General features: G+C 46.3%; 1 protein-coding gene across 2 annotated transcripts in view; it reads left to right on the forward strand.

The window, feature by feature from the left end:
- LOC138567224 (5'-3' exonuclease PLD3-like) overlaps nucleotides 1-20,169 on the forward strand; it is a 323,411-nt gene extending 303,242 nt beyond the window's left edge. Inside the window, exon 13 of one of the 2 annotated variants that reach the window (XM_069645213.1) lies at nucleotides 18,385-20,169. In XM_069645213.1, the coding sequence (XP_069501314.1) occupies nucleotides 18,385-18,575 (191 nt within the window). In that variant the 3' untranslated portion in view covers nucleotides 18,576-20,169. The remainder of the gene's footprint in view (nucleotides 1-18,384) is intronic. The other variant, XM_069645212.1, reaches the window with a different exon arrangement.
- Nucleotides 20,170-23,095: the final 2,926 nt, after the last annotated feature.

The raw sequence follows: 23,095 nt of genomic DNA on the forward strand, positions 1-23,095 counted from the left end.
GGGCTGTTTGAGATTTGACTACCTCACAGAGAGCTGCATCCAAGATGACGGCCGACGCACCGGTCGAAGCAAGGGGCTTCAATAATCTCCAACGTTACGTTGAATTGTTTCCAGATGCAAAAGCTAGGAGAATTTTTATGCTCTTTCGCTTGAATGACTTTAAGACCAAAGAGCAGCTCTGTGTATGGTCGAGGAATGCAATCTTAAATGCAACTTGTAGATTTTGTGTAAAGGAAAAAGAGACCCTTAAACACCTAGTGTTTTGCTGTGAGCTCCGGTCTGTGAGAACAATTCATTTGGGACCTTGGACAATAAATCATCCGTCCCTTTGTGCTGATGAATGGTGGCAGAAAATGTGCAAGGTACAGATATGAAATTGCTAATTTCTCTAACGTTTCTGCTAGCCGAAATGGAAAGTCGGTTGCGATTGGAACCACTAATAGAGTAAAGGATCCATCAACTACAAAGTCGGGGAGGAGACGGAAAGAGTGAGAAGGATGGGGATGGATTTGCCCAAGTTTTGTCTTATGTTTTGTGTTGGTTTTCTTTGTAAACTAATAAAAATTAATTTAAAAAAATTAAATAATTCATTATGTGTATGTTAGTCCCATCAGCCTTCTTAGTTCAAGTTCTTCATAATTAATGTATTAGAAGTGGACATTTATTATAAACCAAGTGTGTGGCGCAAGTGGTCGTTATCTAGTTAATAGAGTTACAAATGTTTAATTATGTTAAATGAAAAACACACAATAAAACACTTGTAAGACTACCTTTGGAATTTTTTAAGGGTCTGTTTGCAACTGTTGAAGATGTGTTAACTTCTCATGGTATATATTAACTTGATGCAAAACATTGGGCCTCATTACGAGTCCGGCGTTAACCGAGGCGGTAAAACCGCCTGGTTAACGCCGGACTCGTATTACCATTCCGCCTCCGTGACTCCCGGAATTACCGGGGCATCACAACCCCGGTTTTCCGGGAATCACGGAGGCGGAATGGTGTAAATCCCCATTCCCATTGAGTCCTATGGGACTCAATGGGAATCGGGATCATGGAAACACCGGCAGCATCTTGTAATGCTGCCGGTGTTTCCTCGTCCGCCTGCAGGCGGGCGGTGTTAAACCCGCCAGGTCAGACCTGGCGGGAACATCACCTCCCGCCTGCAGGGGTCGGGATCAGGCGGTCCGGAAACAACGGTGGCGGCGGGTTTACCGCCACCGTTATTTCCGGACCGCCACGATCGTAATGAGGCCCATTGTCTTGACCTACTCTGAACTTGCATAATGTCACTTTTTTTACCAGTTTGGTCAAATATATGTTTGCTTAAACCAGTTTGGTCTGTCGATCCATATTTAATGTATCGCCATCCCAATACCCCCCCCCCCCCTCTGTTTTATTTGTGCCCTCTAGTTTGGCCCTCCCTAATATTGCTTTCTAGCGATGCCAATGCCCCACACCAGCGGTGATTCTGAAAAACTTCCTAACAATGGGCATGGCTTTTGTTCCGTTGCTGCTTCCCTTCCCAGTAGACTCCTCATGGGAAAAGAGCCTTGTGCCCTATAGTAGTGAAAAACAAAATGCTACCCTGCCCTTTGTTGGCGGACAGAAAGCACCTTGTTTAAAACAGCTGGAAGATCAAGCTTGGCCTCATGAAGCCTGGTGAAACCTTAGGGGAGAAAACCTTTCAAATATGTTAATGCTTTGCCATGAGAGGTGAACATTTGGATGTGCAGTGATCACTTTTGTACATTTGGCTCCAACAAAATTCTTTGAGCTCCAGGGCCTGAGGCTTATGTCCTGTCCACTAATGTGGTTTAATGCCACAATAAGTGCCACTTTCTCCTTCCTTTCTATCGAAAATGTCTGCATTATCGGTGTTTAAGGGGAAGATACACAGCTGAACCGATGACCTGTGATCGTATCATGTTATCACTGCGCCAACGAAAATGCAGAATACAAAAATACCGAATTGCAAAACGCACATTTCCCTGCAATTATATGTGGGTTGGGGGCGGTTATGGTAATAAAAAATACACGGGCAGTATGGGGAGGGGTTGTGGGGGTCTAACCCTGCATATAATTGTGGGGAAATGTGTGAAAAAGAAAATCGGTCTTTTATTTCCGCAATGATCTCACAGATTGGCACACTGTAATGGACAATGAAGGGAACATGCTATGAGGATGTGGGCGTGCTGAAGGCACTTTGGGTCAAACAGGTTACCCGTGCCTCCCAATTTGAAATGCAAGCTGGTGCATGATATTTTAGAGCCCATGACACTTATTTTCCTTTGTTTTTTATACAGGCATTGCCATCAGATGCGAGTGATTAGGAAGGATAATTTAAGAATAGTTGAATGTGCAATGGAGAGTCCCGCCCCACCATGATCCTTTCTTCAGCAACAAAGGAAGCAGCTCCTCTCCATGCTTTCTTTAGGCATAGCTGTGTGTTCTGTGACAGATCCCCTTTTGTTCGGTTGGATGGTGGGGCCGCCAAGGGAGTTTACTGGAAAATCCACCCGCGGCAGCATGATGGTCTTCCAGCTACTCCTACCAATCCACCAACAGGAAGCAATGGTTCCCCATGTCAAGACACAACATTCTGATATCCCTTTAATAGGACCTAACATATGGGAATCCTCGGTTAGCAGAACTAAACAAAACCATTGTGGAATTGGAATAAGCCCTGGCCTGGGTAGGCCAGTGAAACTAGATTACCCCAAAGCAGTCAAAAATCCACATGTCTCACAGATGCCACAGAAAGAGTCTCAAGGGCAGTTCAAGGGGTTTTAGTGAGACCTTTGTGGGACGTAGGCAGTGCTACCAATTGTTCACCCCCTACTGTCTAAGATCTGTCTTTGACTAATGATGGTTCTACAAATGCAGGCCAACTAACTCCTGCAGGGACTCCCTAACTTTCCCTACTCTCACCAAATTCTGATTAGGTATCGGATAGTGTCTTGCACTTGCTCTGTGGGATTCAAATGGTTTCAATAATGCCCACGGTCACCTTACCCTTCTACTGTGGCATCTTCCTCTCCCCTGACTCCTCCCACCAAGTCTCTGTGCCTAAGATGTTTAACTCCTCCTGCCTTTACCCTTTGATGTTAATTGTGTTCCCACTTCTACCACTACCCCTCCAACTCTACTTCTCCTCCTCCCATACTGCTCCATCTCCTTCCACACTACCATTCTTCCTTTCACATTGCTACTTAGCCATCCCCCATTCACCCTCTACCCGTATTCTCACATTCACACCTTACACTAGCCTCTATATGCACTTGTCTAACAAACACATACACTCACACTGAAGAACCACTATCACTCCTAAGCCAATGCCTCACCTGCTCCACAACTCTTCCCCAGAAAACGCTGCTCTCTCCTTCGACCTCTAACCTCACCCGATACACCCACACTTCGTTTTCTATCTCCTTCACTCTGTGCTGTTTGGCCACTCTTCCCTAAAGAATCTGCGTCATACTTTTCGCTCGAGTGTGTATGAGCAGGGAAATTCTGTGAAGTTGGGGCTTAGCCCTGCCCATGTTCTTCCTGCGGGCTTGATGGACTTGGTGGTGTTGGAAGATCAACGTTCTAGGTTGTGTTGTGGTGCCCACTGATGTGGATGGGGTTCGTAAGTTTGGGGAACATTTCTTATTTTATTACATGGTGGTCTAGTCGTCCATCTCTTCCAAGTGCGAGATTGCTGGCAGGCTCTGCTGGTTTAGCTCGTGGAATCCTGGTCTCTGGTAGTGCATGCCTGCAGCCGGTGTCTCTCCTCCGCAGAGCTGCAGTGGTGATCGGGTCTCTGTGGTGCCGAGGTTGACTCAGTAGTGTTGTTCGTGCGGGCAGTTTATCTTAGGTTTTCGGATTTGTCTTCTCTTTTGTCATTGTTGGCTATATCTGAAATCGAGAGTAGGGATGTAACGGTATAACGGTATACCGTTAAAGATACCGTGAACCACTTAATTGAACAATAATAACCGTCACATTGTTTATACCGTTAATACCGTTTATACCGTTAAGTGTGCTTTTCAATCTGATTTGGTAAGGCTGCAGTAAGCACTGTTGGATGTGCCGTCTGCCAAGTAGTTTTAGTTGGAGCAGTTTTTAATGCCATTTCATAAACCACACGTGCCTGACATAAATTCAATATGTTAGGAAGAATAAATACAGTGCCAAGAAGGAAAAGGGTTTACTTTGGGATGGCGGCTTTGGGGTTTATATATTTATAATGGATAATGTTTGCTAAACATATGACAATGAGGGATTTTCCTGGTTCCATCATTGAATTTACATATAATAAGTCACGCTGCTAAATTCACTCAGCTCTCTGGGTATTCCCTGCTGCCATAACAAAGGGTAACATGTCCGTGATTACTGAACACCTTTTGGCCCGCAAGTAAACTAAAGGCTGTAAACTAAAGTGTGTGTGTGTGTGTGTGTACACACTACCATCAGCCTCCATTGATCTGTGGCATGCAGATTATCAAGATGGCAACATGTGCATCTTCGCCAGTGGGGGAGCAAAAAGCCTAAATGACCACTTCAGAAGAGCTATTCAGTTTGCTTTGCCAGTCGCAGCAGGCCCCCCCCCCCCTCCACACGTGTGTTTGGTGGAAGCAAGGGGTGGCATTTCAGTGGAAAGTATGTTGAAAAGCCCAATTCTGGCACTGGGTTCCTGATTTTGTTTGCGATGATAAATCTGACAATTTATGACCTTTTAGAAAATATTTGTTAAGATTAGTTAACTCCACCTGCTATACCGCGATAACCATGATATACCATAATTTGGCAAGAAGGTTATCATACCGTCATAAAACTAATACCGTGACACCCTTAATCGAGAGAAGACACTGGTGTAGCCTGGTGATACGGTTTCGCAAAGACTCAGAGTGGCTCAGAAGTGGGCAGGAACAGGCATTTGTGTCCTATTTGCTGGGTTCGCCCCCATGTCTATGGCTGTCTCTGGATTCCTCCCTGTACCTCCCACATCCCATAAAAACGGGTTCTCCACCCCTACAGACAAGGTCGAGGACTTTGCCTTCTCACACACGAGCATCAGAATACACACATGCAAGTTGCTGCGTGTAGAGTCTTTCAAGTGAGGAGATGGGTGGATAATTGCTGAATATTCTTGTTCTATGGGGCATTGCTCTCCCACGTATGCATGGTGTCCCAGGCCGAGGCTATGTTGGCGCTTTCCACAGTACCTGGGAAGCCAAAGCCTCTTGGGTGGCCGGAGCCTTGGGTGCTGCCTGAGATGATCTAATCCGAACATGATTAACAGTTCATGCCTAAAACCCATTGAATATAGTGGATCCATGGAGGTGGTGAAGGGGTCTACACAAGCAAAGAGAAATGACCCCTAATTAAGAGCATGCTGTGTTGCGTTGAGAAAAAAGGGAGACTGGTGGGCCGGAGAACCAGGACCCTGGGAAAGGAATGTAGTGAGAGGCCTACGGGAAAGCCAGGCCAAACTTGGCGGAAGCTTCCGCTCTGCTTACTGCTCTGGGAATTTGTGAGTGGCTTGCTCTGCTCCAACACTGTTTCGTGGACCAAGCAAGTGAGCCCCACTCCAGGCCTGAGAGGTGGTGGCATTTCTAGCCACCACACATGTCACTACAGACACCACCAAGAAAGTGGGAAGGTGGGAAAAGACATGCACCACCCCAACACTGAGATTGGGTGAGGCCACAAGAAATCCTTATGGGTGCAAATATTTAAGCTTTGGAAACCAACCTGTATTTGTAATTTCTCTAATTCACCTGGCTGAACTATACTTCTGGTGTTAAGCTTTTTTGTGGGAACCCCTTGGCTTTGTGACTGGGCCTACCTTGCAGCACTTCTCTTCTGGTTTGTCACACCCTTGTTATTAGATTAAGTGTTCATTTAACACTGTCCAAATGCTGCAACATTCTCATGTACAGTATCCATTTTAGGACCGCCAATTTTCTACCCCTTCTCATTGGCCCGTCTCACTCCTCGGTCTTCTTTGCACTACACTCCTCATTAACCCTGCTCAGCACTCCTCACTCAATTCTACATTAAAGGGCAGTATTCGCCCTCCTCACACATCTTTGTTATTCATTCATCCCTCTCAGACACTAGTTGTCAGTTCTTTAAGTGAGATGCAAAATCGAGAGGGGCTCTAACAAGGGGTGAGGCCCAAGTACTTTGGGGCAGGAATGTGCGTCGCCGATTTTTTTCAGAAGAAAATTGCGGTTTAGTTGGAGAGGCGGGGCACTGCTATCCTTCATTTTGCTGCTCCCCTTTCCTTTTGTCTCTAGCTCTGCAGCACTGGCACCCACGAGGTGACCTTTCAATGCGCAGCCATCCCCACCCAACAGAGATGGTCGATGCTGAATTGTGAAAGGGCTGCCTGCAGGGGTCGGCACCTCGGATTAAGAAACAAAAGGAGTGCAGTGTGCATTAAAAGGAATGATAACTATGCATCCACTTTTCTAACTGAGACGAAAACTGCTTACAAAGGCTCTAGTTGAAATAGAGCCAGTGGGGGAAGCTCGAACTCAGGAGTACTTTTTGGAGACTGAGAGGGCACTGCCCCAGCCCACTTAAAGTCCTGGTGATTTTCTTCGCTACAGTCATTCTGCAGTGGTCATTCCTCCTTTTCAGTCAATTAATGCTTCTCTTCACATCTCATACATCATTACTCTTTTGGTGTCATTCTTTTTTTCTTTTCCTAGTTGTCCTTTCTCACCACAGACATCATTTGTCCACCCCACATTTGAATGTTCCTTATCACAACCTATTCAGCGGTCATCATTTTACCAGTCCCCCCCTCATTCATAGCCCTTGGCCCTTGTGGGTTCCAAAAATGACCCACAAGGCGAACAGCTGCCGTTGGGTCACAATATGGCAGCGTTTGCCTCACCGCGATGAATGACGCATCGGACAGGCGTCAGATCAGGTTGACGGAGATTAAATCACTGTCAGAATACCTTCCCCCTGCTGAGCTGCATCCTCGTCGCCAATGTTGTATGCTCTGTTGCCCTGGTACCCTTGCATGCAGGCCTTGCCCCACCCGTCCCTGGTCCTAGGTCCTACCGTATGGGGCTCCCGGCACGCACTGCCATGGTGCGGCACCGCCCACTTTATTAATGTAACATCTGCGACGGCAGAACGTTGCATCGCGCCACGTGACCACATCGCACCTGCAACACACAATTTAGACGGAAAGCATGTTGTTGCTTGATTTGAAAAAGAAAGTGATGACCAGTACAGCAAACCAAATGCAAAACAGACCCATGCCATTGTGTGCTGATCTGCCCAAAGTACTCTCCAATGCTTTATTCACTTTATATTTAGTGCCAACAGCAAAGCTATTAAGCCTTGTTGTTCCCAACGGTTTTCTTCCCCTGATGAAAACTTCTCAGACATTGGATTTAATGGTAAAATCGCATCTACTATTGAATCCTATGTACGGAGAGATCCCATTGGTGAGGAGGCAGCGAGCCCGCTGGGGAGACACTGTGGGAGCTGCTGTGCCCCCTGGGCATGGAGGGAGGGGCAGGTAAGGGGGCGGGGGGGTGTTTGAACCCTATTACGTGACTTCCCGTTCTTCACCGGGTACGGAAGTCTTTATACTATATTTACGCTTAGAGTAAATCTGAACAAACCCTAACTTGCACTTGTTTTCCAGCATTCAAGGGTATTTAGCAAGTATACACGCGTTATTTAAGTATTCTGTTAAATGATAGCACATTTTGTGATGTTGCCATCTCAGAATTTGCTATAATATGGCAGAATACTTAATACTTTTACAAAACATATAGGTAGTAAATACCTTTGATTGCTGAAAAACATGTGCAAGGTCGGGTTTGCACAGTATTACATTAAGCATAGACATGAAAGAAAGGTTTTGATTGACTGATGTGAATGGAAGTCATTCTACTATGTCTATGCCTAATGTAATGGGTTGCGTATTCTTGTATGGACAAATGCTGGCATGTTTGGGCAAAACCATCACAGGTATGTCCTTCCAGGGGCAAATGTTGTCGTTTTAGGGGTGGGAGGAAGCCATCAAGAGTATGACTTTACAAGGGAAAATTCTGAGCCATTTGGACAAAGCCATTAGAGGTGAATACTTAAGGGGCAAATGCTGGAATTTTGAGGAAAAGCCATCTCATGTGTGTTCTTACCTCAGCAAATACGGGCGATATGCCAATATTTGGGCAAAGCAAGCCTGAATTTGTTCAACTGGCAGCAGGACTTCTATTGGTTTTGTTTTCTGTGCGACTACTGCATGCTTGTTCTTTTGCAGACTTGCTGGTTTCTATTTGCCCTTGTTTTTTCTTCCTGCCAGGCACTCCAATGACCAGCAATAATAAATAACTGGCAACTAAAAAAGAAAAGTATTTATTTCGTGCCCACTGTTGGAGGTGCCGCTCTAAAGGGGACTCATTCCAACACTTGTACACTCGAGGAAGATTTTGAAACAATCCGGGGAGACCCGTTTCACTTTTCCATGTATGAGGCCATCCAGCCCTGTTTTTTCCCTTGGAATTCTGGGACTTCGTTTTCCTAAATTTAAAATGAGACAGAAAAATCCCAGATTTCAAGGGGCGGGGGAGGCAAATGGGTGGCCTCGTGCATGGCAAGGGGAAATTTGAGCTCTCTGGATGAGAAGCTGAGCTGTCCGGTAAGGAAATGTTAGCTTCTGCAAAAGTAATAGGTTGCACAGGGGGGTAGGAGGGAGCGGTCATTTTACATTGTATAAAGAGCAAAAATAAGGCATAAAATCAAGGCGTTTTCCATTTACGCCTTGCTTTTGCACTCCAGAGCATTGTAGGGCCCTTTCTGGGCTGAGAATGAGGGTGGTCAGTCATAATGTAGAATGCAATAATGTAGAAAGTCAAAATGTCGATATTTTTTTTTTTTTTTTTTAGAAAACAATGTCGAATTTTTTCTACATTTTTTAGAATTTTTTTGAATAAATAAATATATAATTAAAATGTGTTGAGTATGAGGGGGGTGGGGGGTTGGCCGGGGGGTGTTGGGTGAGGGGGTTTGGGGGGGACCCCCCTAGTAAATGATACTCTTCTTGTTTATTTATTTATTGATAGTGCTAATTGACATTCTTTTTCAACATTTTTTTTTCTAAAAATTGACTTTTCATTATATGTATAGTTTTTCGACATTATTGTTTTCTACATTTTTTTTTCTACATTTTTATAAGTCGACATTTTTTTTCTACATTATGACTAAACCGAGAATGAGCATGAAAGGAAGGGCAAAATCAACATCTGTCTGTGCTTTCCGTCCCAACTCCGAAGAGAACTTGGGTTAATGCCTGCATGAGATCTTCATGAAGGCATTAAATCAATGGATTCCTATGGAGTCCACCTGCTTTTAGCACCTGATGAGAGCAAGCAGATTACATAGGAATTCATTGAAAATGCTGTCTGCAAAGTGCAATTTTCAGGCAGCTTTCACATTTTATTTATTTTTTACAAAACTGGGGTTAAAAGGGAAGAATGAAGGACATTTCTCCTGGTTTTACTTTTAAACTCTATTTTGTAAATATTTGAAAATGACATGCAGGGGACCCAATAGCACACAATGCTAAAGTTGGTGGCCCTCTGCAAGCATTAACATTTTTGGTAGAATGAGCCTCCCTGTACTGCCGAGTGTCCAGCCAGCAAATATTTTCTACATACCGTCAACCATCCGAGGACAGGCACTTTCTCCACACATACTACTCTAGCAGCAGAGGGTGCAAAGGTCGAATTCGGTAAAGCATAGGCCCATCCTGTGCTGGAAATACAAACATTTCCTGGGGGAACCCCCTCATCCTGTGAGGGGTAGGGTCATGGGTAGAAGGGGCCGAGGGGCGTGGCCCCAGGCCAAGTCATACAATACAGTATCACTTCATAGAACCCAATACTGGCGATTTGCATGAAAGCAAAGAGCATTATGGGAACATAAGAATGTCCACCATTTTTGATTTGAAACATGTCTTATAGTGATTCAGTAAGAAACCCTTCTGAGCGAATAATGGAAGCTGGGCTCTGCAGCTTTGATTGGTCGCACTTCTCAACCTACGAAAAAAATGGCTGCACATTGCAGGGCATGTATACCAGTTTGGACAGCTGCAACAAGTATGTCAGGTTTTGGCTGTTTATGTATTCAGTTTCCGTGCCGAGTCTACTTGTTGAACTGTGGGTTGCTCGTGCATGTGATATTTCAGCTTCATGATAGATCTCGCTACAAATATCCTGTTTTGAAGCCTCCTTATCACACGCACAAGCAACCCACGCTTCAACGATCAGACGGATTTCAGAAGATTCGGCAGTGCTGCAGTCTCTTCTGAAAGCCTCCTGCTCGTTGAAGTGCAGGTTGCACCTCTGTGCGATAAAGAGGCTTTGGAGCAGAGCCGTGAGTGTCATGGGCAAGCCCCTGGGTCTAGGGACAGGGCAACGCTACGTCAAGACATGTCTTGCCGGAGCGGTCTTGTTCTGGCCCACCTCCTCACACTGGTGCCCTGAAATGTGGTCAGCCGCCCACAAACAGTGTATAACTTTGGTTTTATGGTCCTAGCCCAGGTGTGCCCACTTTAATCTTACCCTGGGCTAGTAACGGGTCACAGTAGGACCACCCCACTGTCCCAGACCTACTGGTGAGGTGAGGGGCTGGGCAACCTGCCATTAAAATGTTACTACAGGAGATGGGCCACAGTCCTGGGTTCATACTTTAAATAAGGCGTAGTACAACTGGGGGGAGTTTTTGACCCTTTCGGACTTTTAGATTACCTGTTTAATAGGTTTAAATGTTTAGTCTTTCTAATATTCAATGTGTGCCCCCCTTTCAAAGTCCCACTTATTGGTTGTCAATTGCATAATGAGGATAGTAGATACTGCTTTTTGACAAACCTCTCCTCAGTTGCACTTTAGGCAGGTATCTAATCTCACTTTCTCTGGGCTCCCATTTTCTCATGCCCCTTACACTTAATTTTAACCTTGGCTGCTGCTGTCTGCCGTTACCTTCTAGTCACAGTCCCAATCTGTTAATTATTTCTCAGATATAGTGACCCAAGTACAGTAGCCTCTTGTGCAGTTCTCCACACTTATACCGTCCAGTCTTCTTGTAGTTGCAACTTCAAAATGTATACCTGTTCTGCTGCGGGTGGCTGTCACATGTGTAACCACCCTGCTGTTTGGGGCAGGGCCTTGTGGAGAGTGCACACACTCTTTTCTTCACGGTGTTAACGAAGCACACTGGCATTACTCATGTAGCTTGAGCAACCCTTATTTTCCTCACAGTGGTGTTGTCAATGTAGCTTGTGCACCCCCTAATGTCCTTCCTTACTTCCTTATGGGTTAGTGAGTCCCTTAATTTCCTCGGTGGTGCTGATGTTGATGGGCTTGTATAGCCCTCGTATCCTCTGTGGGGTTACCTCTTTAATCTTCAGGCTATCCTTGCCCTTTTTTCCTCTGCAGTGGTGATTGCTTTCGCAAAGGTGCCTTCCCTGATTGAGCTCTAACCAGGCTCTGCCTGGCTGGGCAGAGTCTATGACAACGGAGAGCCCCAGCTGAGTAGGACATGTTGGCTGGGGCTCCAGGTAAGTTCTTCTTGTGACACCCACCCTGTCTGGCCCTGCAGAGAGCGGATGCCTCTCAGGCTCCTCTGCGACTACAGTAGCCCCATGCGTGCCGCTCAGTCACCAAGGTCACACATCCTCTCCACCCGCCCCGTCTGGCCCGGTGGCCCGTGCTGGGGTTTCATTTCACTGTGCTGCACATGCTTTCTGGTCTGCCTTGTCTGGCCCCGGACGGGCTATTAAAAATAAAACACAAAAAAACAACAAAATTGGTGCACTCCTAGTGTAATGAACTTTTAAGGATAGTGAAAAAAAATTGCTATTTAGTTTAAGGTGCGGGGGAGGCACTGAGACCCTGGCACAAGACCTCCACAAATAACAAAGAAGGAGAAGGTTCAAACATTGAACCTTCCCGTCCCCTGCACACTATTATGTGTTGGAAAAATCAACTACTTTGATCTAAGGATAATAATCACTGTATGTAAATAATGATAATAAACCATAAACAAGTTTTGTAAAACCCAAAGGTATATATATTTTGTTTTAGATTACAGCTTAAATATAAAGACAAGAACAAACATATTATTACAACAGGAAAGAAACAATTCGAAGAAATGTTGCCAGTCGCCTGATTTCAATTGGCGACGCGTTTCGAGGATGAACACCTCTTCGTTTTAGGCATAAAAAGACTATAAACAAATATATATAGATTATACACAGGTGAATTTGGCAAACTATATTATACATTAATACCCTATCGAAAACATTCTAAACTAGAGACTCAAGTATGACACTTTTTTCGAAATTAGAACATAGATACTGAACACATAGTCCCATGCACATCAATTTGCATAACATTGAATTATAATGACCACAAATTAAATCTTTAAACCAACATAATTAGTGCATGGTACATAAATAATGTCCCCTAAAAAAAGGGGGGGGGGGCATTAGGCTTAGGTGGCGAGGGATCCTGTGAAACCAACTGCCCGTCAACCCAAATAATGATTAACAGGTAAAACAGAAATAGTTGTAGATGGTTCAAATTACCTGGTGGTGTAAGTTAGAGACAATGTAGGCACAACATCGATCACCTCCTGAAAGGAGCGGGGGTAATGCATATACCAAGTGCAGAAAGCTGCTTCAGAGTATGCGTGATGTCCATCAATCGATGAATCAGCAGGAGCTAGTTCATTCTGTAAAACATGGGGGTGGAAAGGGCACTGGTATTAAGAAGTGGTGTGTACCTACGTTTTTAGCGTGGAAAAGAATGTTCTGCGGTAGCCTATGATAACTCATAGGGTAATATTGATAGAAAATGTGCACTAGATCCCAATGGAAGGGAAAGCTGTGTCCCTAAATAAGTGCAAAGCAACTGTTGCGCGAAAGGTCGGTCCGCCAGGTATACAAAACTTACACTGTTTAATACTGTATACGAGTTCCGTGAAAAGGAGATTAGCGTTCAAGCTAATCACAAGAAGCCATGGGCGACTGTTGAAATGGCTCGTGGTTTCCAAAAGGGTTATAGTAGTAAAGCAGAGATCTGCAAGTAAGACAATAGAGGAAAATGGGGATAACATATATTAAAGAGGTGAAGAATAGGTAAGTAAAATATCGAGGAAAAAAGTAAAATAATCTAGTGTAATATAAACGTACCTAAATAACGGAAAGAGTATGTTCTGCCGTGTTAAAGAAATCATCCGGGTGTGGAGTCCGGAAAACCATGTTTAGACGTTTCCTGCAGATTCAGCTGTGTATGGGCACAGCAGCTGATCGATACCCAAGCATAAAAGCTGAAGCAAAATAATAGAAATGTAGTTTAGATGGAGGCTGGAGGAATGAAGCTTGAAAGAAAGTCGCTAACATCCTATTCGTTCTCTAACAGGAGCGATCGTTCTTACCTGTTGCCGCATTAACAAAGATACAATCCTGAGTCCGCGCGGAGGCATCGGCGACCGTTAACGGGTGGGCTATTGCCTGTCTGGCCATGCCACGCCCCGTGCTCGCCCCACTCACGGGACCCCGGGCACCGAACTCCGGGCTGGGGCATTTCTTCACTCGGACTGCTCAGGGCCGCAGCCTCCAGAGAGCACTAATCTTTTTCTCTCCTCTTTTTTTCCCTTTTTCTCCGTTTTTTTTATCTTCCTCTTATTTTCTTCCCCTTTTGAACTGTCACTTGTAACTATCCGTTTCTTCTTTTAATTCCCTTCTAAAATCTTTACCAGGTAAGTACATAAGCTGCGGAGCAGAGATGGCAACTATTGCTCGCTCCCCCACAAAACCTACCCGTTGGGTTTTGCCCTTACCGGTGAATGAGACCTTGGCTTTAGTGTTGGCAATACAAGGCCGCTATCTTCCCACGACTTTACAACGTTTGTTGTCTTGTTCTGCTCTGTTTCTTCCGCTCTTGTTCTATGTCTGTATTCCGGGTGAATTTGGGTAAAGAAAGTTGGCTCCTGCGTCACGTTATTACTTTAGCGCTCTGTTCGGTGTGCTAAGCAGGAATGGAGATCGGCTCTAGCTGCCTCCCTTTTTATTTGTAAAACATGGCATTTGGCTGTGGGCCTGGTTGCCCTCACCGGCCGACGACATCCATATTTCGGTGTGACAAACCTTTCCTCTTTTGTTTGACCCTTCCTCCGTGCCCATAAAGCGCATTTGAAAGAAGACAGAACAATAAACGCTCGATGTGTTAACGGTATGAAGTGGGGGACGGACCTGCAAACAGCACATTGGCACCATTAACGCTCTTCTGGCTCCGCCCCCTACCTATGTCACAGGCAGCATGATCCATCAGCCAAGGCAGACCCTCGCCGAACCTGGGGGCTCGCATCGGTGAGCTAATCTGCTCTGTGTGAGCGCACTGCGTCCACAGCCTGTGTGCAGCACGTGCTCGCACAGAGCAGATGACATTACTGGGGCGAGCCCCAGGGTACGCAGAGGGTCAAATACCCTGTGATTGAGCATAAAGCAGAACCCATTTGGAAAACGCAATGATCACCGAGCCCCCAGCTTCGCATGCCTCGGTGATAATTGCCTTTCCCAAATGTATTCTGATTCTGGCATTTTTAGTTTGGGTTGTCAAGACATTACACATGCACAGTACAGTACACACCCCATAGTAGCTATGGTTTGTGTACTTTCCAAGCAATAAAAGAAATTTCGTTTTTTAAAAACTATTATTTCGAACATTTCCATTCATCAGATTTCAACTGGCAGCCCTGCCCCCTATGAACTCTGCCCCTCATCCAAACTCCGCCACAGCCCATGGGATCCCCCTCCAAATGTTTTCCATTTCCACAACTGTCCCTGCCTGACCCTGTTGCTGGCTGTTGGCAGGTCGGACCCATTTGGCACCCTGGTGTGACGTGTTTCCTGTCTAGTTGGTGGCAGCTACAACCCTGTGTGATTTCTACCTGTGGCAGTGCTGGTCATTTAGCTGGTTCTCGCCGGATCCGAGATCCGACACCGGATGTGTAGCCGGATCTCGGGATCCAGTCAGAGTCAGCCACCACAAACCCCAAACCCATGTTCTTCGCTGGGTTACATGGAGAAAAAAAATTAGGAAAAAACAAAAAACGCCCGCGACGGCAGAGCGCTCATGGCGGCAATGAGCTGCTGAGCTGCTCTGCCCTCCTACAGGACTTTGATCCAGGTCACAGCTGCGGGACAAGCAAGCTGTAACTTCCTCTGGTGACCCCGTCTGAGGGGTCATCAGTGGAAGTTGCAGTCCTCAGCCACGACCCGGTTTATTTATTTATGCAAGGTTTGTCGGATGCTTGTATCCAACAAACCTTGCATAAATAAATAAATATACAGGTATCCAAAAACATTGCATGATAAATAAATAGCCCTATTAACATTGGAACATCCATTTTAAAGGTTTGTAAAAAACCGCTAAAAAATGTAAAAAAAAAAAAAACAATGACATACAACGCAGCCAACCAACTGCTCTCAGAGGGGAGCTGCAGGAGCTGTGCGGATACGGTTCAAGTAAAATAAAACGTTGCTTCTGGCGAACAGAAATCACCCTGTTTGAATTGTACCCAATGGGGAGGTATTCATTTTTTTTTTAATAAAATGGGAGGCAAATTGTGTATTTTAAATGATATTTACTCAGCAACATTGGTCAAAACTATTATCCGCACAGTTAATGTTAATGTTAAAGGATATTTGTACCGCACACTATCACCACCAAAGTGGTCCCCTGGCGCTCTTGCGGCTCTGAAAAAGGGAAGGGTGGTGAGTTAGTGGAAATAAGCTGGAAAAGTGCAAGAGAACAGTGATGTGCTGCTGGGAGCCTCAGCCCAGTGGGTCCGTTGACTGGGCTTGGGGTGTTTTACGGTCAGTAGTCGTCGTGTGCTGTTGTGCAAGTCATGTGTGGTTTGTTTTGTTGTTGCAGTGCAGTGAAGTTTGTGCGGATTGCTGTATTGTAGGCTTGTGGTTGTGTTTGGATAGAGTTTGAGAGGTATATGCAGAGGGGTGAAATTGTTAGTGGATCGGTTAATTGGGATTGCTGTCCATGCAGTTATGTCTAGGTGTGATGCTTGCTATCATTCACTATTCCATCTGAGTGTGGCACTTGCTAATCTTCAATATCCTATCTAGATGTGAGGCAGGCTAGTGATCACGATTCCCTCTAAGTGTGGCACTTGGTAACATTCACAGTTTCATTTAAGTGTGGCGTATGCTAACATTCACATTTCTATCTAGATGCGATGCAGGCTATAGTTAAGAATTCCATCTAAGTGTGTCACATGCTAACATTCACAATCCTATCTAGATGTGACACAGGGCAATCTTCACAGTTCTCTCTAGGTGTGGCAGTAGTTAACATTGGCAAGTAAGTTAGTGTGTGATGCAATGCAACATTTACAGTCCAGCCATGAATAGATTTATGCTGGTGTTCACAAATCTCTCCAAGTATGCATGGCGTAAGTCTATGGCAGTCTACGTTATGGAAAGGTAAGGTAGAGTGGCAGGGCTTTCTGGAGTAGAGTAATTGCTCTACACCCCACCCATGCCACACTCACCGTTTTTGTTGGTGTCTGTTGAATGATGGCTTCACTGGCTTCTCCTGCGGACACCTGCAGACATGTCTTGGAGCTCCCAATGTAGGAGCCGCCCTTTGCCTTGGGTCCTTAGCCGCGGGGGCTGCCGGGCAGACGGCTGCCCTGGGAAGGTCAAGGTCAGTTATGACCAGCTGGGCGTACCAATCAGGGGAGGTGGGCGGGTTGGAGGGAGAGGGTGGGACTGGAAAAAGGCCAGACACAAACAACGGACTACACCCCACAGACTGCACCCTTTGGATGCAGCCTAGCACAGAGAAACGGTCTCAGAGGCCAAAAGAAACACTAGACAGACACCAGATTAGCACACAGTGCTCACCAAAAAATATAAATACATAAATGATTAAATACATAATAAAAAAAATTGAAAAAACACACCACTCCAAAAAAGTGCATGAAGCAGGCCAAAAACGGATTACAATCATTGTGAAGCTACTCACTCACAATCAACCAGCCCCTAAAGTTGCTTCCAAACTGGTTTCTCTGCCACATCCTTCCACATGGCTGTCCACAAAGTCCAGTGAAATAACTCCTCACCAGTGCCATGGAAGTGGTTTAAAGTGGAATTCATATATAAAGAAATTGCGCTGTTTTAAACTATTATTTTGGACTCCTGCTCCCCTCCTCCTGACTAACCCTACCCGTCCTTCCTGTTTACAGATCCGCCAGAGCACCTGGGGACCAATTCCGTTGGTGACGGTGCGCTATATAAGTACCTTTAACATAACATTTCCTTTGATCGGAGGTCAACTTCCAGCTCCGCCTCCTCAAGCACGGCCCCCCAAACTCCGCCCCCACCCAGACCTTGAGGGATCCCCCACCACATTTTTTCCATTTCCACCACTACCTGGGGGGTGGGGGGGAATAGCCTGCGTGTGGGAAAACAAAGGCGGGAAGAAAAGGGGGTGGGGGGTTCCCTCCATGCCAATCTTTATGTCCCCTCTGCCCCAGCCTAAGTGCCCGTGCCTCCTAGCTGCATGGGTTCCCCATTCCGCGGCACTGAACATTATCGTTGGCAGGTGAGACCAGTGCATTGTTCACAGTCTGTGTTCCATGATGTGCCCCCTTGGTGGGGTAACATGGTACAGTCAGATCAGTCCTTACAGTTAAAGCACATACACATTTACTATTTAAAACCATCCAGGTGCCCATGTCTTTTCTATTATGACCACCTTTACTATTCCACCTACTCATAACCCCCCCCCTACCTGACAGGGCCCCATTTGTGCGGGGTGGGGGGGTTAAAAGTGGGAGGGCTCAGACACAATGGAGAGAGGTGGGAAAGTAATGAAACTAAGTGTCGCGCCATCACGTTTGGAATGCTGCAAGCGTCTGTGTCACAGCACAATGAAAGCAGGTGTAGAGTTGAACACCTTTCACACGACATTCCCATTAGTATTATCAGAGCCACATATGAATTGGAAGAATGACGAGCAATACTTCTCTCCCGCTGGCTAGAGGAGGTGGTCTTTGTGAAGAGGTCTTCTAATGTTTGCACTTGAACTCGTTCTGCATAGGTTGTGGCCTTCTGTTATTAAGATGAATAATACGTCTCAATGGTGGTTGTACTTCTTTCCAAACACTGCTTTGTATCTTTGATGGAAGTGAGTTACAGTACAGTTCATGCATAATAGAAAACCTCTGGTCTTGCAATAGACTACGTTGCGACGTATGCCTTTGCTCATGCATGCACACTCATGCGATCAATGTCAGAAGGTTGTATGGTATCCATTTAGACCCTCTGCTTCTTTTCGATCATAGGAACCTCCAACTGGTCAGAGGATTACTTCTCCAACACTGCCGGCGTCGGTGTCATCATCAACCAGACTGGGTCTGGCGTGGCTGCGTCCCTCACGGCTCAGGGGCAGCTGAAGGCCGTCTTCCTGCGGGACTGGAACTCCGAGTACACGCGGCCTCTCAGCGACGGGACGCGCTGCGCCGCCAAGAGCTGAGCTGAGTGCGGAAGGGTCGGGAGGAAAGAGGGTGGGGGGGTGGGGGGGCTTTCTAGCGTGTGCGCGTGTCCGATGCCCCAGAATGCCACTCTATCCCAGGCAAATCACCCAGTCTCCACTCCATCATTACAGTAAAACAGGGAAAAGCCCATGCCTGTAAGTGCGAGGGCGCTCTATCCCACCAGGGCCAGAGGAGCAAGAGGGCCTTTTCTGCCCCACGCGAGCCCCCTTTTCACGCCTGACATGAATGAATATGCTCACCAGTCGAATTGCTGAGAGACTTCGCTTATGGCCTACATTTGAGTGCTCTTGTCCTGGCCCTTTGTGTCTTCCGGTCATGCGCACTGGAGTGCTTCTAGCTCACGCAGCTACGCCTTGCTTGCAGCATCCTACAAGCTACAATGAGAACCTTATGCGCGGGCGGTTCCACGGGCTCTGGTAGCTCACCCGGGCTCAATCGCCTCACTATTACAGCTGTGCGTGTGCTCCCATTTCACCCCTTCATTATACCAGTGGAAACCATGGTGCCACCTAAACCAGACCCCCACATCCTGACCGGATCCAGCCCCCCACTTGCATGAGCTCTACTAGCAGTATCCTTGCCGGGAAAGGGGTGCAATAGGGGTGGAGCTGTCCTCCCGGCATACCACACTGAAAGGAAGCCGCATGGTGGGGGTGGGCAGAGGGGGGGCATAAGTAAAATAATTCTGCTTGCTGCAAAGGGGTCTGCTGCCAGCTAGTGCCCCCTGCTCTAGCCTGTATTGCCTAATGAGCTGTGCTGGGCCTGCTGTCGTTCAAGCATACTAGTTTTGCCCTTTGCCACCTATACAACCTCTGTGCTCTGGAGGCAGCGAAGTTTACAGAGCACGATATAAACACATTGGCACTCCTGTATAGAATTTCCCCATGGGTACAGAGCAAGGGACACTTTGGCAGGGAGCGGGAGTTTGGCAACAGAGCACTGCCCCTGCCTGGGTGAGACGGCCTCTGGTTATTCTCCGATTCCCCTGAGCATTTCCTGGCAAGGGCACCATATGTGTTGGACTGATGATCTGAACTCCTGTACCCAACTCCACTATAGATGAACCTATACAAACAGCTTTAAATCATGTGTCGGGGAGATTTGTAAACATTAAAGTAATCATGGGTTGCACCTTTGAGAATATCATTGGACCACATGTAAATATGTAAATTAAGCCCACAAAATCACCCGAGTCCTTTTAGAATGAATTGTTTGCACTCTGCAGCAGACAGTATTGCAGGGGTCTGTATAGAGTGGCTGTTTCTCCTCCTTTTTCTGAGGGCCCCTGTGCGATAGCAGGAGAGCGCCTCTATGCATGAGACGCCTCGAAGTGCTCCTGTGTCTCCAGGATGAGTGCTTCCTACAAACAGGACGCCTGTGTGAAAACGAAGACATCTTCATGCATAAGCCAAATATTATATCAAGCGCTTTTTGTGTTGTTTTTTATTGTTTTGTTTGCCAAATTAAGATTTGTATGTATTCTTGAGATGTATTTTTCCTGGTTGTTGTTTTTTACAATTTTATTTTTGTACTGCGGAAGTGTTTAATAAAACAAAAAAGCTTGGTTTTGCATATTGGTCTGTCCTGGATTATGAGAGTAATGTTGGCTTTTGAGGTCGAGGGCGGAGATCGTCATGCCTTCTGCATGCTGGGGTGGGCCTCGTGGACTCTTCTCGGTGCTTGCTTGTGCCACAGTCTGGAAGTGCGACAGCAGCCTCCGCGCCACTTCCCTTTCTCTCTGCACCGCTGCCGCTGGTTTCCGATGTATTCACACCGGTTGAGAGGTACACACGGGCACAGGTGATTTCAGGTACACGTGCCCCTCTTTAAAAAAAAAAAAAGTCGATTGGAGCGAAAATGGCAGATTGCACGGAGGCGCATAAAAGTGACAACACTGAGAACATTTCAGTTAAACCCACAGACGTACACAAACCGAGAAGATTTTACGCACACGCACACACACACTCTTTTCTACCTTGTCTCAAAGTGGTGTTCACATAAATAAACTAGCATTAGCAACGCCAACGGTTTGGGCTTATGTGTAGGCATGGCAAAGGAACTTGCTAGGCACTGCTGTAGTGGTACGAACTGGCCATTCATGGAAGTAGATGCAAAATGGTGCAAATACCTGGGCATCTAATAGAAGTGCCTGGCAAATGTCGAATACTTGTACACAAGCCATAACTGCTTTTATTTAACAGGACATCAGCTAAGGACATACAACATCGAGTTGCTGAAGGCAGACCTGGTTAAGAAATGGGTTTACACCAGTAGCACGTTTACAACTCCAATGAAGTCATGAACTCCAAGAAGATTGCTTTGAAAACACTGGCAGGCAAGTGCAAAGTTTGATGGTAAGGCTTGATTAAACAGAGCTCAAAGAGTTCGCATGAGGAGGTGTAGTGCTGGCAGCAAGGTGTAGGAACTGGATGGGAATGGCCATAGGGATTAGCATGGCCATGGGCAGTCAAAGGGAGGGCAAATGCCCAAACGGCACCTACACGCTTTGTGTCCTTCCTCATTGAACATCTTGAGACTGCCCCTGGGAGGTAGAGGTGCACAGCATAAATCTACATAACATAGGCCATTACTCCCTATCTGTTCTCTAGTGCATTACTTTCTGATGTCACCTGGGAAGAAAGAACCTATGTGGTGGGTCTGGCACAAATAATGGGATTTATGAAGCTCACATTATTGCTTTCAGTTCTTCGTACGTTTTGTAAATAATGATAGTTTGTCAGTGTGTTTTTCTAGGAAGCTCAGCTACTTCACTGTAATCTAACATCTCGGGCAAGATATTGTGAGGTTGGCATGGAGACAAGAAGTAGACACAGCCACCAGGAATCCGTTTGAAATATTTTATTTAAGACAAGGGGTTGGGATAAATACCTAACTTGCCCTATTGAAAATGGGCGCAGTCTCGACCATAACAGTAAAAGAATAATTGTTCAAAGTCTGTTAGTCAAAAATCAAAAACGATGTCTGTCTGTAACCTACGTTTGACCTCACTTTCTAGACAGATACTGTGTATGGGTCTGGACAACATAAACAAGCCAAAACTGTTGGCTTTGCTACTGCTTGTTTTTAACAGGAGTTCCGTGAAGGACAGGGAGAGTGCTTATAAATCGAGTGGCTGAAGGCAGACCTGGTTTAGGCATTTTTATTGCATCAGTAGAAAGTTTACAACTCCAAGTATGTCATTAACTCTCAGAAGGCTGCGTGAAAAACACTGGAAGGCACTTGGAGTGCAAAGTTTGATGGCAAGGCTTGTTTAAAGTTAGCTCAAAGAGTTCGGATGAGGTGTTTTAGGCAGGAACTGGTTGGGAATGGCCATGGGGATTAGCATGGCCATGGCAGTAACAGGTAGGCAAATAACCAAACACTTACAGGCTGTGTCCCTCCTCAAATGCCATCCCTCCCACTCTGTACTCTAATGCAATAGATTCAGCTTATAGTCCAAACTAATACAAAAAATGGAGTGGCTGAAGGCAGGCCTGGTAAGACGTTTGTATTATACTGGTAGCGTGTTCACAACTCTATTTAGTCATTAACTCTCAGAAGACTGCTTTAAACAAACAATGGTAGGCAGCCGTACCATCAGGCTTTGCATTCAAAGAGTTTCCATGAGGTGTTCTGGGCGGGCAGAGGCAGGAATGGGTTGGTTGCATAACCAAACACCACCTACAGACTCTGAATACCTCCTCATATACCATTCCTTCCTATCTGTAGTGCAATGCAATACTTAGAGGGGATTGGGTTCTCCGACGTATTCCATATCTATGACAGTAATCACCACAGCTGTGCTGCTTCGGAAAATCTTTCTGCGTCGATGACATCGATACGCCGTCCTCGAGGACCTCCTCTGACGGCTGACGTCACCGGATGTTATAAGTAGGACGCACGACGCCCGTAGCTCCAGTTCTGTTTTTTCTGCGAACGTGTTCGCTTCGGAGATCTCGGCGTGCCTCGACTCTTTGGAGTTTCTGTTCTTTAGGTTCCTCGAACCTGTTCGTTTGTGAAGTTTATCGGGATGTCTTCCTCTTCTTCCACCCCGTGTCCGGGCTTCAAGAAGTGTGGGGACTGAGGGTCCAAGATCTCGGTGACGGACTCGCACGACGCCTGCCTCTGGTGCCTCGGGGAGGCCCACGACACGGATGATTGTGTCGACTGCCAGTCTCTTACGTCCAAGGCCTTGCGGGAGCGTAAGAAGAAGCTGTCGGTCGGTAAGGTGTCCAAGCCCCGGAAGTCGAGGTCCACTGGGCTTTCGATGGACAATTCGAGGGGTGACTTTCCGCATCGTCGTCGTAAGTCTAGGAGGTCTCTGTCCCGGAGTGGGTCCCGCCACTCCTCTGCCTCTTCGAGGCACTCACAGAAGCGCCGTCATCGGTCGCCTTCCCTGTCCTCGTCCGAGGACTCCGCCCATCGGCGGGTTGCTTATCCCACCAAACATTCCTCTCCAGAGGAATGGGCTTCCTTTGGGAAGAAAATGTTGGCGATT

This window comes from Ambystoma mexicanum, chromosome 2p (assembly GCF_040938575.1).
Source record: "Ambystoma mexicanum isolate Mex_15411 chromosome 2p, UKY_AmexF1_1, whole genome shotgun sequence".
NCBI lineage: Eukaryota > Metazoa > Chordata > Amphibia > Caudata > Ambystomatidae > Ambystoma > Ambystoma mexicanum.